This window comes from Xiphophorus couchianus, chromosome 18 (genome assembly GCF_001444195.1).
Source record: "Xiphophorus couchianus chromosome 18, X_couchianus-1.0, whole genome shotgun sequence".
NCBI lineage: Eukaryota > Metazoa > Chordata > Actinopteri > Cyprinodontiformes > Poeciliidae > Xiphophorus > Xiphophorus couchianus.
The window spans coordinates 28,483,306-28,496,399 of record NC_040245.1 but is presented as its reverse complement, the minus strand read 5'-3'; the positions used below and the strand labels follow the sequence as shown (position 1 = coordinate 28,496,399).

At 40.2% G+C, this 13,094-nt stretch overlaps 1 protein-coding gene and 1 long non-coding RNA gene across 5 annotated transcripts in view; one reads left to right on the top strand and one right to left on the bottom strand.

Annotated features, from left to right (window-relative positions):
- The window catches only part of robo1 (roundabout, axon guidance receptor, homolog 1 (Drosophila)), a 321,573-nt gene that overhangs the window by 233,031 nt on the left and 75,448 nt on the right, over positions 1-13,094 (bottom strand). For 3 of the 4 annotated variants that reach the window (XM_028045381.1, XM_028045385.1, XM_028045382.1), the window contains exon 1: positions 150-493. The exons of the other annotated variant lie outside the window; for it this stretch is intronic. In XM_028045381.1, the coding sequence (XP_027901182.1) occupies positions 150-354 (205 nt within the window). In that variant the 5' untranslated portion in view covers positions 355-493. Of the gene's footprint in view, positions 1-149; positions 494-13,094 lie in introns of those variants that run through there. 4 annotated transcript variants of the gene reach the window in all.
- On the top strand, positions 426-5,451 carry LOC114161809 (uncharacterized). The gene is made up of 2 exons (XR_003599082.1): positions 426-527; positions 5,072-5,451. It is a non-coding gene; the product is annotated as an uncharacterized LOC114161809 (long non-coding RNA).

The window sequence follows — 13,094 nt, the reverse complement described above, 5'->3', positions numbered from 1 at the left end:
CAAAGTGGCACATAAAGTTTAATGCTCCTGGGGTCTTTACTCGCAGGTTCAGTGAAGACAAACATGGGGAAGCACAACCTAAGATAATGTGTAAAAGGGCATGAGACAAGAGGAGAAGAGAAATGTGAATGTAGAGATAAGTTACTCACTGCTCCTGTCACCTTTCCCCCTCCACCCTCCCTTCTGCTTCACCGAGCCGTCCCCTGGCACACAGCCTCCAGTCAGCATCTCCGCCGCCACCACCAGTAGGAGCAGGGGTATCTGCCTGCCAGCCATGCCTGCCTCTGAAGCTCTCGTCCAGTGCAAGAGCGGCGAGCCGAGGGCCGCGAATGGAGCTGTCCCACGCGTGGTCATGCCTCGCACAGCTGTCCGGAGTGATTCAAAACAACAACATGTCCTCAACGGCTCCCGCCTGGAGCGCCTGCTCTGGGTCAGGTCTCTGCCGGCCGAGCGCGGGTCAGACTCAAGGCGAACTCGCCTCCTCCATGTGAGAGAGAGCAAACATTACAGCTTTGGACCAAGAAAAAGTAAGCTTGAATTTCTGAGACTCTGAAGAATTGATTTTTTTCCCCCCTTGCACTCTTGTTCGTCCTCGGTGTCTCCCAGAGTTCAGTCGATTCGATGGAGACTCAGACCGCGCTGAAAAGTAACCTCCATGCAACAGATACAGCACAGGTAGATAGAAGTGATCCTCCCGGATGCAAAGCAGAAGTTGCTTTGGTCACTCTTGCCACCGGCGCCTTGGCAGTTACTGAGTGAGGGAAAGTGTCCATGAGCTTGTGTGTATGTCTGTCACCTCCCTCTTCCTCTCTTCCTCTACCTACCGCATGGCTCAGATGACACGAGGCAGTGTTGATGTGAAAAGGCACCATAAATCAAAGCGATGGTTCATGACAGAGCAGCCTTGAGTTTGTCAACAGACTGAGGGAGAGAAAGAGAGAGAGCAAGGAGGGAGGGGGAATCTGAGGAGAGAGGTTGAGTGAGAGAACAGGGTGTCGTGTGGACGGCAGTTCCTCAAATGCAAGGGCTCTTGCACTTTTGAACATATACTCACTGGCCACTTTATGAGGTACATTGGTATAATTGCATGGTAAGCGAGTCAGACATTGACATGGCTGTGATATAGCTTTCTGAAGTTTAAACCTAGATTCAGAAGGGTGAAGGAAGAGGATTTATGAGATTTTCTGAAACTGCTGATCTGCTAGGAGCTACAGCATGTAACTTTTATTTTTTTTTAAAAGATCAGTTTTTTTGCATATTTGTTAAAACTGCCGCCGCGTTGTGACAGTATGATATGAGAGATAATCTGTGAAAAAAATCAGGCTCCTCCACCTCTTCCCTGAACTACCATAGTGAACTGCAAAAATTAACCGTCCAGCTCAAAACCAGCCAACTGGAGGCAGGAGGAGTGTCTTCGCGCTGTCAATCACTATTATGTATGTGCTGCTTAATGTGCTAATGGTGGAGAAATTTACCATTACAGATTATCTGCTGTAATCTGTGGCCATGCTAACTAGCCTGAGCATTCTACTGTTGGGAAGACGCTATAGTGTAGCAGAGAGCAAGGGGAAGGGTGTGAGCAGCACATACACAAACTGGATTTACAGCTTTAGAACCTTGATTGGTTGTTTATGACCAAGTGGAGTATTTCTGTAGTTAGTAAGGGAGAACTAGGAGAAGGCAAAGGAGGGTGAGATTTAAGAAATATGTAAAAATCCTATTTTTAAACTTTTTTTTTATAAAAGTTACCTACTGCAGTTTTAAATGGACTGGTCAAATAAAGAAAATGGAAGATGTGTGGATGAAAATACTTTGTATCAGAGGACAATGGTTATACTCGTTTGATAGAAAGGCAACAGAAGCTTGAACAACCAATGAGGTTAACCTTAAATTCTCACTTTAAACCTCAGAACAGACGATCTGCCTGCCACAGCAGAAGCCACAACAACAGCTACTCAGTTATGGAGGAAGCTGAGGCAGCAATTCAACCAGGCTCACTGAAACTTTTTAATGACAAGGTCAGAATTTGGAGTAAAGAACATATTCATGTATTCATATTTCCTTGCATCAACACTTCAGACTGCTGGTGTAACCATGCTGGGAGATGTTTAGGGGCTCAGTAATTGCATCTTTCTGGATCATCAATGATCATCAATCATTGATCATCAATCTTTAAAAAACCTGACCTACCGATTCTGAGTTTGGCCCATATGATATTGTTGACTTGAAAGTTGCTAAATATGGTAACAAAATCGCTGTGTTGGCAACAGTAGGGTGATTACTGTTAACCTGTCAGTCAGCTCTCTCTAACAGCAAAGCAAAAGGGAACAGTCTATGATTTTCAGACCTTTGTGGAGGCAAATATGATCATTGATTTCTCATACAAGTATCGGCTGATGATCCAAAATGAAGGAAATCGGGGTCGATTTATCTGTGTTCCCTTTGCAGAGTTGCTGACCATGTCCGTCTCTTCATAACTTTAGTGTTAACACGCTCCGATGGCTAGATGTAGCAGAGTAATACACCGTGTCACAAAGCTTAGAACCTCTAAATATAACCACCACCTTAGATAAGTGGGTCAAAGTGTGTCACTCGCATCAAAAACATTTCGAATGAAACAGTTGGTACCACTTTATTTGAAGGGGTGTGCATAAGACTGACATAGCACTATCATAAACATGATATAACACCTGCCAAGAATATGAAGGTGTCTTTATGAGTGTTTATGACTATTGTCATTAAGTGTCATTTGGTAAATAATAACACTTTTAAAGCAAAGTTGCTTTAAAAGTTGCATTAAAAGTCAATTAAAAGTGCCAACTTTGCATTAAAGTGTAATTTACCAAATAATTCAAAGTGTTACCAAAATGTTCAGTTGATTTGGATGCAGTTAAATTTAAAGGAATGCTTAATTTTTTATCTAAAAAAATTACAATTTCTCCATCAAGAGTAACAATGTACAAGATTTGTAACACAAACTGCCTTATTAGCCATCCTGCTGTGAGATTTCTGCAGTTAAAGTATTAAACTCTATTACTACGACTCAGATTGACTTCATGCAGACACTAAAGCCGCACTCCTCGTAGGTACACAAAAGCTCACACACCCCACAAAGACTATTTTTGTAAAGGACAAGCTCAGCAGGTTTGGGTTTAGAGTTACACAGCTCGTTTCCTCCAGCTGCCCCGGCTGTCAGGCGGCAGGTGAGTGCAGGTTAACGTGGGAAACTGAAGGCGTCAGCAGCACCTCCCCCTCTCCGCACACCCCAATGTCTCTTTCATGTGACCTTCATTGTTGTTAAGTGAAAAGCCATCAAAAAGAGTGGAACGCTATCATTAACGAAGTATTCACGCTGAGTCAGCGGTTTTTCCATTTAGCTGTGGTATCAACCACAAACCTCCACAAACTAGATCAGTGAGATCAAATGGAGAACATTCATTTTACAGCCTAGCCATTTCTGTAAGCTACATTGTGAGCTATACTGATTAATAGTGGCTCCTAAAAGGTTACACACCTTCCTGAAAATGGGAAGATTTTGTAAAGGATCTATCCTTTTGTTTCACATCCGTATATGAGACATATTTTCTTTAATGTCAAACAGAAAAAAAAACTAATGCTGGGAGAAAATATGAAAAAAACTTTATAAGTTCCAACAGCATTGGTGTACACATTCAAGCAAACATTTTCTGGAAGTGTCTTTTGACTCGATTTCAGTATTCAGTTCTCCCAGCATCCCACATCTAAACTCCACACTAAACTTCAAAAACATTGTTCCAGCTAACGAACGGTTACCACAGATGGTGATGTTGCACCATCACCACAGTTCACTGATGGTAATATGACCAGTGCTGCTGGTCATATTACCTCCAGTTTTGCAGTGTTCTTACTGTCCCATATTTACTTCTATTATTGACTTTTTTAAAAATCCATTATATTAATGTGAAGCAGGGTTTATTTGTACCCTTCTCCTGACTAATACCTTCGGACAATGAGGTCCTTTGGATGCTGTGTGCCTTTTCTGCAAGATATGGCCTAATGTATTTGATATAGAAGTCTGGACACTAATATAATGGCTGAACTCAGTTACGAGTTAATCAGACAGTTAACTTGTCTGATTAAAAGATATGAACTTCATGATTGATATGCCGGGAAAGCATAGAATAAAAATCTCATGACTAAATGCTAAAATCTGAAAAAAAGTCTTGTCAAAGTTTTTATATGGGCAATTTAATTCATTTTATTTCTAACGTGCCAATTCACAACAAATGTCTCAAGGCACTTTACAAAAAAGTCATTTCCATTCAATCACACTTATGCAACAACATTTTATTGGCACAAAATGTCCCAATAAAGGTGGAAACCGTTCATCGTGTCATGGTTTCATTCTTATTAAAAAGGCGTGTACTCTTGAGAGTCTCTGTATACGCTTGCCTTTCTCAGTCTTGGAAAAGGTCCAGTCACCCTTGTCATTATTTAATAATGTGGAAAATAACTTACAGAATGATGCCCTATTTGTCAGTTATGTAAACCTGATGAAGTAGTTCTCAGCGACCCCGCAGCCAGAGATGTAATTAACAGTGTTACGTTGGCCACTGATGGAAGTCTGATTAAAAGAGCTCTCTAGTGATTAGGCCTCCGGAATAATTACCAGCACACAAAGGACACGCCACTTCAGCCCCTCAGGATGCCAGTGCAACTCTCTTACTACCTTCTTAAATGTCACTGCTAATGCCAGCTGAAAAGACGTTCAGACAATGGAGTGCAAATTACATGCCAGACGGCAGAACTTTCAAACTGTCCACAGGTGGCCTCATCTTTCATGATGTATCATTTTCTTAAAAGATATAAACTTCATCACTGGACAGTATTGTAAATGAGGTATAATTTAAATAATCTCATAAGGAATATTAAGACATTATATTTTTTTTTTCCACAAAAGAAAAATGAATTAAACTTGGATCTTTTTTGTTTTGGAATTATCCAAAAAAATATTTCTGACTGTATTTTTAATGTTTTCATGCAAATTTCTCTGCCACTGCAAAAATGTATTTTCTGACAACTGAATCACCAGATCTATTTTGCTGGTCGCTGCGGTGCTTGGACTGCTCCCATTCTGGCCCGTCTTCGCTCAGCCTGTGGGAAGTGACAGCATGGTTGATGGATGGTACAAAGACATCCAGCAGAGAGAAACAGGCGAGGAAACTGGACACGAGTACACAGCTTGGAGCACAGCAAGACACTCAGGGAAGGGGAGGGAGAGGGTCTGTCCAACTCTGAGCCCCTCAAACACTCAGCAACAACAGCGCCGCAACTTCAGTGATGAACTTTTGAGAGAAACCAGCTATTGCTTCACATTTGGAGCAGAAACTAAATGAGTCATCTGATGGCTTTAGTGTCAGGTTTGCTTTCTACGCAGTTTTACATAAAGCCAGTAAGAAATGGTCTAAAGTGCATCTTTGTTTCTGCGCATTATTTGAATTTATTGCACCACTATATATGTGTGCTGTACTTTCTATTTTATTTTTATTGTAGCTTCTTAATGTCTGCAATGAATAGCAAAAACAAAGTATATTATAGAAGATAAAGTTCAAGTTTAAAGTTCAAGATTATTCCAGCAACAAGGCAATTCAAAGTGCTTTAGAGGATAAAACATCATACAGTCACCGATAGTGAAACAAGCAACAAGCTTTTAGGTGCCATATAACTATAGACAATACAACCAGAGGTTAAATTAGGAAAAAAATAATATTAAATTAAAAATATAAGATAAAAACTAAACCATAAAGATACAGTTAAGCTGAGCGCGTTTACACCTTAGTAAATTTAGAGTTTAGAAGAAGTTAGTATCTGATAGGAAACGAGACTTGGCTCTCAAAATATAATTCAAATGGTAAAAGGCTTGAACAGTGTGTAAATAATCATTTATTTACATTTAAAGTAATGTAAATAAAACTATGAAAAATTTATTATACCCTTCTTAAAAATGTATGGAAAAAAGTTCACAGAAAATAAAATAGAAACCTGTCAAGGAACTGAGTACAAGATTGTTTGTCACTGGAATAATTTTGTTTGTATATTATTACATAATGTCCATTATTTTGTTAATTTATTTCTTACATACATTTATGCTATTTGTTTTGCCACAAGCTCTAAAGACTAATCTAAAGGAGGCAAACCCCACATTTGTGAAACATACATGAATAGAACATGAAGTGTAGCAACGGGCTGGGGAAGCGCTCCCACACTCTGAAAACAAGATAAAGGCTGGTCTTACAAGTTAGTGTGAGTAAAACCATTAACGATGGTCAAAGGTACTGGTACTTCAAAATCAATTCTAAGTCAAAAAGTCGGCCAATGCTGAGACTTCAACACTGAAGTAATGTGAGCTTTTGTTTTGGATCCGGCAGCTGAATTTCAGGAAGGATAATTATGTCCGTGTTTATTAAAACTATAATATAACTCACAAACCTCTCTCCCTTGTCCACATGATTGGGGAGGAATTTTAATGATAGTGCTTTGGCGGAAAGCAGACGGAGCATAAATCTGCCATCAGGACTCTGGCTGTCTGGTGACACTGTGATGACAGCTTGGCTTCAACCTGCTCACCGGGGTTCTTAGGACGCCATATTTCATGACCGCCTCAGAAACCGTTCCAACACCCAGGGCCTATCCGCCCAAAGCAAAGCCGACAGCAGTGACACCCTGGTGTGGAAACACAGTGAGGAATTGAGCTGTTCTGCCCAGGTGTGAGGAGCACTTCCTCCTTTCTTCCTCCTGTTTCTGACTGAGTTATGTTCGCGGAGCACGGAGGATGATGAACGCAGCCACACCCAGGATTCATGGCCAGGCTGGGTTATGGAGCACTCAATAAGCACTGCTGTCCCACCCACACTTCCAGCCTTCTCTTCCCCAACACACACACACACACGCACTTAATCCTCCTCCTTCAACAGCTCTTTCCAATCAATGAGAACACACAGATGGGACGCAGCTGAAGGGTATTGCGAGTAGAGAATAATAAATGCGAAAAACTGCAAAGAATTGGTACAAAAAAAACCCAAAAAACATAACAGCTACAAACTTTCAGTCTAAACAGAAAGCTACATTAGTATTACTACAGGTGATTAAGAAACAGCTCCACTTTTACTGCATCTGCTCTATATGAGGATCAGCTGGATGGCTGCCATTTGCCCCTCAGCCCCGCTCTCTGAGTTTCATTCTCTCTAATGGCTGTTGTCAATGCTCTCACCTTGCAGAGCTTCCAGCTAGCTCCTGATAGCAGCAGCGGCCCTGTGATTTACAGCTGCTGTGGTAGCTAAGGCCATCTGGACCTTAACTACCCTTCAATACTCAGCCTTAGGACCTGCATCGTTCCTGCAATGCGTGCCTCACATTTTCTCTGTAAATATCCAATCCATCCGCTATTTTTTTTCAGCTAAATAGATTGTAAATGAGATATAGTTGTTAATTTGAGTATGGCTCATGCAATTGATAAAAGGTGGGTGGATGGATCCAAAATGTCGATAATAGATTCCACATTTCAGTGGTGACCCAGAGACGGGGCCATGTTGGCCATCCTGCTGGACCCCCATAGAGAATTATATTCAGCTCATAAAAAGGCAACTTTAATCAAGACATGGATATAAACCCCCAAAATAAATCCATTTATAATATAAAAACTTAACTAAAATGTATTAATATGCATTTACTTTATATTAAATGTATTAATATAACGACTGGAAGTATCAAACATACTTCCAGTCTGTTTGATATGAAATCAGTAAACAATTTGCCATTTTAGTTAAGATGACCAAATATTGTTCTATTTATTAAATGCTAGAATATTGAGAGAGAAATGACAATTGCTGTCATTCTTCTATTTAGGAAACAATGCACACCATCTGGTTTGGTTCTTCTATTGTTTCTGTTTCTTATGTTAATATGTTATTCAAGTTATTCTACAAACTTTTTGATAAAATAATTCAAAGGATAATCCACAAAACTCATAAAGTTAATTTGTTTGATGATGTGTCACGTTTAATTGTATTGATATCAGCAATAGGGAACCTTTATTTACTTGGAATTAAATCGATACCATAACATGCAGTATAGCACACCTCAACCAAGAAGTTAATAAACACTTTTTAGACAGAAAAAAATCAGCTCAGTTCACTTTATCTGTTTAGGGCCATCATATCATGAGAGACAGTGAGTTATGTTTATTGGTACGTATTAGAAAACACAAAGGAAAACAAGTTTTGACAGATTTAGAAAGTTTCTTAAGCCTTTCAATTTTAAGAAGTTCAACGTTGGATGTCTGAAAAAGAGTTTGACTACAATAGAGTGCCTTAAATAGATTCATGATTTAGCAGCCCAGTGGGAGTGAATGCAGTCTGAACTTATATGACTTTAGCTTCACTGAATAACTTCTCTGCTCCTGATTGAACAATGAGGGATGATTTTTTTTTTCTTCCCTCTTCCCTCTGATGGGAGACGGGAATAATGGCAATGGAATAGGCTGTACTGCAGACAGACATGATGTAAGGCTGGGCTCGTTATAAAACTAGTCTTTCTTTTCAGCTGTAGTAGCGGGTGATGCAGCATTTCTGCAAGAAACGTGTTTGAGATATAAAGACCTGACCAGCAGTGTGGCTTTTATGGATTCATTCACACCAGCCCTGTTTGGTTCGCTTTAATCCAACTCTGGTTCGTTTGTCTTGACAGTTCGGTTCAGGACAGATTTTTATCAAGTGCAACGTAATAATAAAACAAATAACTACGAACATGATATTATCTATGTCACACACCATATCTAAGATTTTAGAAAAAAGCCCGACATGTAGCTTTTAAGGATAAATTAGCTACTTGAGATTTTTCACAGAATTCCTCTTGTAGCTTCTCATTTAAAAAAAAAAGTTCAGTGTTATCTTGACAAAACATCCATTTTCTTAATTAAATTAAATTGTGTATAAAGGTGGAAGTTAGGAAAAGTTGCAGCACCAGAACCTGAACATCACAACAGTCTGGTTGGTTGCTGTTATCCTTCTGAGCTAAAGCAGGATAATCGTCAACAACCTGATTGTCAGACAAACGGCTGCACAAAATAGGAGAATATTTTACGGAGTGTGAAGCAATTTAAAGTTGCTCCTCCCACACAACAAAATTTGAACTTTAACACGTTGGTGCTGCTATTTCCATGAGCCGGGTCAGTGAACCTGAACCTGAACCCAGCTCTGTGTTAATGTACCCTGTTCTGGATTATGGAAGTGTTGTAAACATTGAGCTGCATTTTTCTTTTTAATTACCCTCGCCTCCAGTTGAATGCGTCCCTACAGAGCCCTCTGTTGCCGTGTGTGTGCAGCATGGACCGGCTGATGAGAACCAGGTGAAACATCTGCTGTCACATAAAAGGTGTTAGAGAATTAAACACACACTCATACAGGCCTGAAAACAGCTGCAGATGTTCAGAGGGTGCTGCGGAGGTCAGCCTCTGCAGTGTGACGAACCAACCAGTAGGGGGAGCTGCTGGACTTATTAAGTACCAGGTGGAGCGGTCTCAGTATCTCCTATGTAATAACAGTTCCGCCTGAGAAAAGCGGGGTTAATGTGTTCAAGTGACTTTCTAATGAGATCCGCTCAGATTAGACCTGTAAATCAGACACTCTTCTGCTACGAGATCACTTTCATCACCAAGAGGTGCAATACATCATTTAAGGATAGGATCGTTTTCAGAGTCGAAGGGAAGATGCGGCTCTATTAAATAACTAGGCTGGTATCTGAGAAATGATCCAATTACCTGTATGTAACAAAAACAATAAGAAATCCGTTTTTTGTTTCTAATTATTTTACTTAGGGTTAATGTCATAAATGCTACTGAAGAACCCAGGAAAATAATACCAGTGAGAAGAGTTTCAGCAGGGCCCTAAAATCTTTAAAGTTTGTATATATGCTTATTATTTGCTTCTTCCACCAACTTTTCTCAATGCACTGGGCAGCATTCATAAAAAAAAAGTTTGGATTAGTCTTCAGATTTATGACTTTCAAATAAAATTATAAAATATTTATGTGTGAACTTAAGCACATCAAATGTTTCTATATGTTGGAGAATATCCATAATATTACTGGAATAAATCTGTATTCTCTTGAAATTACAGTTTGTTGCACAAATGTGTACATCAAATGACTGGAACCAAGAAACTACAAAATGAATAAATAAAATAAAAATAAAATTCCCAATTTTTTTCTAAAATTATCTGTTCAACATCTACAAAAGTAAACCAAGGTTCTGTTTTGCACATAAAACTGACATAAACCTGAAAATATTTGTCCAAGAAGTTCTAATGCCTGTTGTTCCACTAATCCAGTATTTCTCAATTCCGGTCCTTAGGCCTCCCTGCCCAGCATGTTTTAGGTGTTTCCCTTCTGCTACACACCTGGATTGAATCTATGGGTGATCAACAGGTTTCTGCAGCACTTGATGGTCATGCAATCATTTGAATCAGCTGTTCTGGAATAGAGGCACATCTAAAACATGCAGAGCAGAGGGGCCTGAGGACTGGAATTGAGAAGCACTGCACTAATCACACATGAAACGGAATGCTACCTTTCATGGCCACACGGGGGCACTGTGACCCAATCCATATTCCCAACCAGCAATATGAAACAGCAGAATTAATTCTTTATCTGTAGAGATAATGGAGGAGCAGATTTATTAGAATTATTTTGAACAGCAATCCTGTTTTCCACGTGTCTAGAAACGTTATTTCACTTCACTTTATCTCATTTATTTTGCTCATTTTCCAAAAGAAGACAGAAGAAAACTTTTAAACGATCAAACATCAACCCAAAGAAACAGAACAAGTGTGGGCTGAACTAGTATGTATTTCCTCCATCCTTTATCCATTATCTTTTGAAAAGATTTTCTAAATAATATACACTACATATCGACGCAACAAAGGAGAACTTAGTAATTTGTTCCCTCACCATTACACAAAGTCCATGTTCAGTAAGGTCCAATGAAATTGGAATCATTAAAATAAATCACTTTCTGCAATAAATCTACCATATTGATTTTCCTCTCAATTGAATTACTTGAATTACTTACTAATTTAAATAATTTTCAAAGATATTCTAACTTATTAAGATCCACCTGTATTGTTTAAATATCCATAGTTTGATTGAAATTCTTTGCTGTTCCAAAAGGGGGCAGTAGAGCGTTGCATTGTGAACCTAAAGGGGCGACAGAAAAATCCCATCCAAGTGTTAACTCTCCACTTTGGAGCCTCCTCACGCCGTTTCATTGGGACTAATTAAAAGTGGCCTTCATCAAAAGCAAAATGTTAATGTTTGATTCATTTTCTTCCCAAAGTGAAAGCAAAGATGCGGCAAAGGATTCCTTTCTCTAACTGGTCAAAGTAAATACATGCATATTTAAACTACATGATATGATGGATTAAATACTCCTTTAACTCTTCATTCCCCCGCCGCATTCCATAATCTACTTTACACTCTGGTTTTCTACTTTTTTCCCTTTTAAATTGACAAAGCAATACGCCTCTCTTATTCATTTCTGCGCAAGTTTTCAGCAAAATTCTTTCTTAATAGTGAAATAATAAACAGTGGAAGTAAAACGCCATTTTCTCTGAGGGGATATTTAATGTGACAACGGACAGGAGATTAAGTTGAAAAGTGAGGCCGCAAGTTATTTTGAGGAGGAGGAGGAAGAGGAAAGCAACGGGTGAGGGAGCAGGAAGATAGCGCAGGATGTCGCAAATAATTCCCGTGCAGCGTGGAGTCAGCCAACACATGAGGAGAATAATCATATGGAGATGATGGTGGCGTCTCTGTGATTAATGGGTCCATTTTCTTTGCGCAGCTTGGATAGTGGGTCTACTTGGCCCCATTAGGAAGGAGCCCAAAGCCACCCGGTTCTGCTGTTCGCCATTCATCAGGCGAACACGACGAGCCGCAGAAAGTGTTTAGTCTCCAGCGAACATGAAATGTGCTCTGTGATTCCTAGTTTCCTCTTCTATTTGTCTGTGGTGTGATCACTGCATTCAAACACCTGGTGTAAGATAGAAATCTGAACTCCTATCTCTAATAATTGCCTCAACCTGGAGAGGCAGGAAGTTATATCCGTTTCCCCTCTTTATTTACCCTCCACGACTTGGAAGTGCTGGTCTGACAGGCACAGAGATGTGTTGGTTCCTCCTCTTAGAAAAAATATGCAAATCCACTGTTAAATTTCATTTTTCTAATCCCTTTAATCAGAAACAGGGGAATAAAGCCAGCTGGTAGGAACCCATGTTAAGATGTAATTAAGCATCTGATTGAATTTCAGTGCTTACCAGAGTGTGTGTGCCAAGGCAGTGGAAGAGAAGGGGGAGGAGATTGGGGGAACTCATACACCAGATTGAGCACCGGGGTTGGTGGAGGGACACATTGCCCGTGGATAGGGGACCTGGAGCTCCTGGCGGGCTTGGTATTTTCCAGCATGCTCTACTGCATGAGTGAACAGCGATCAGAGGCGCGTTTATTTTTTTACATTACAACGAAGCCCTGAATGTCAATCACCTCCCTGCTGGTGCTGAAATGGGGTTTCTTCTGAGTCCCAGAAAGCAGTCTAACTGCATGTTGCCCCTACCGACCAGTCTATGAAGAATAGCAGCAAATAGATTGTTATCATACAGTGTTTGCTTGTTTGGGAATAATGACAGATTTATCCCCTGTAGATCTTTAGTGTTAAGAATAACCATGATACTGTGCACACAATGCCCAGATACATGGTCTTGATAAGCAGTCATACCCCAAACTCTTTTTTAATAAGTGTGACCCAGACTTCCCTCTACCTGGCCACTTGTGCCAGCTCCTCTGGGGGAACCCCAAAGCGTTCCCAGGCCAGTCGAGAAACATAGTCCCTCCAGTGTGTCCTGGGTCTTCCACTGGGTTTTCTCCCAGTGGGACGTTCCCAGAACACCTCATCAGGGAGGCGTTCTAACCAGATACCCAACCAACATCAACTGGCTCTTCTCAACGTCCATCCAAGATGACCAAGCTTCTCACCCTGTCTCCAAGAGAGAACCCAGACACCCTGC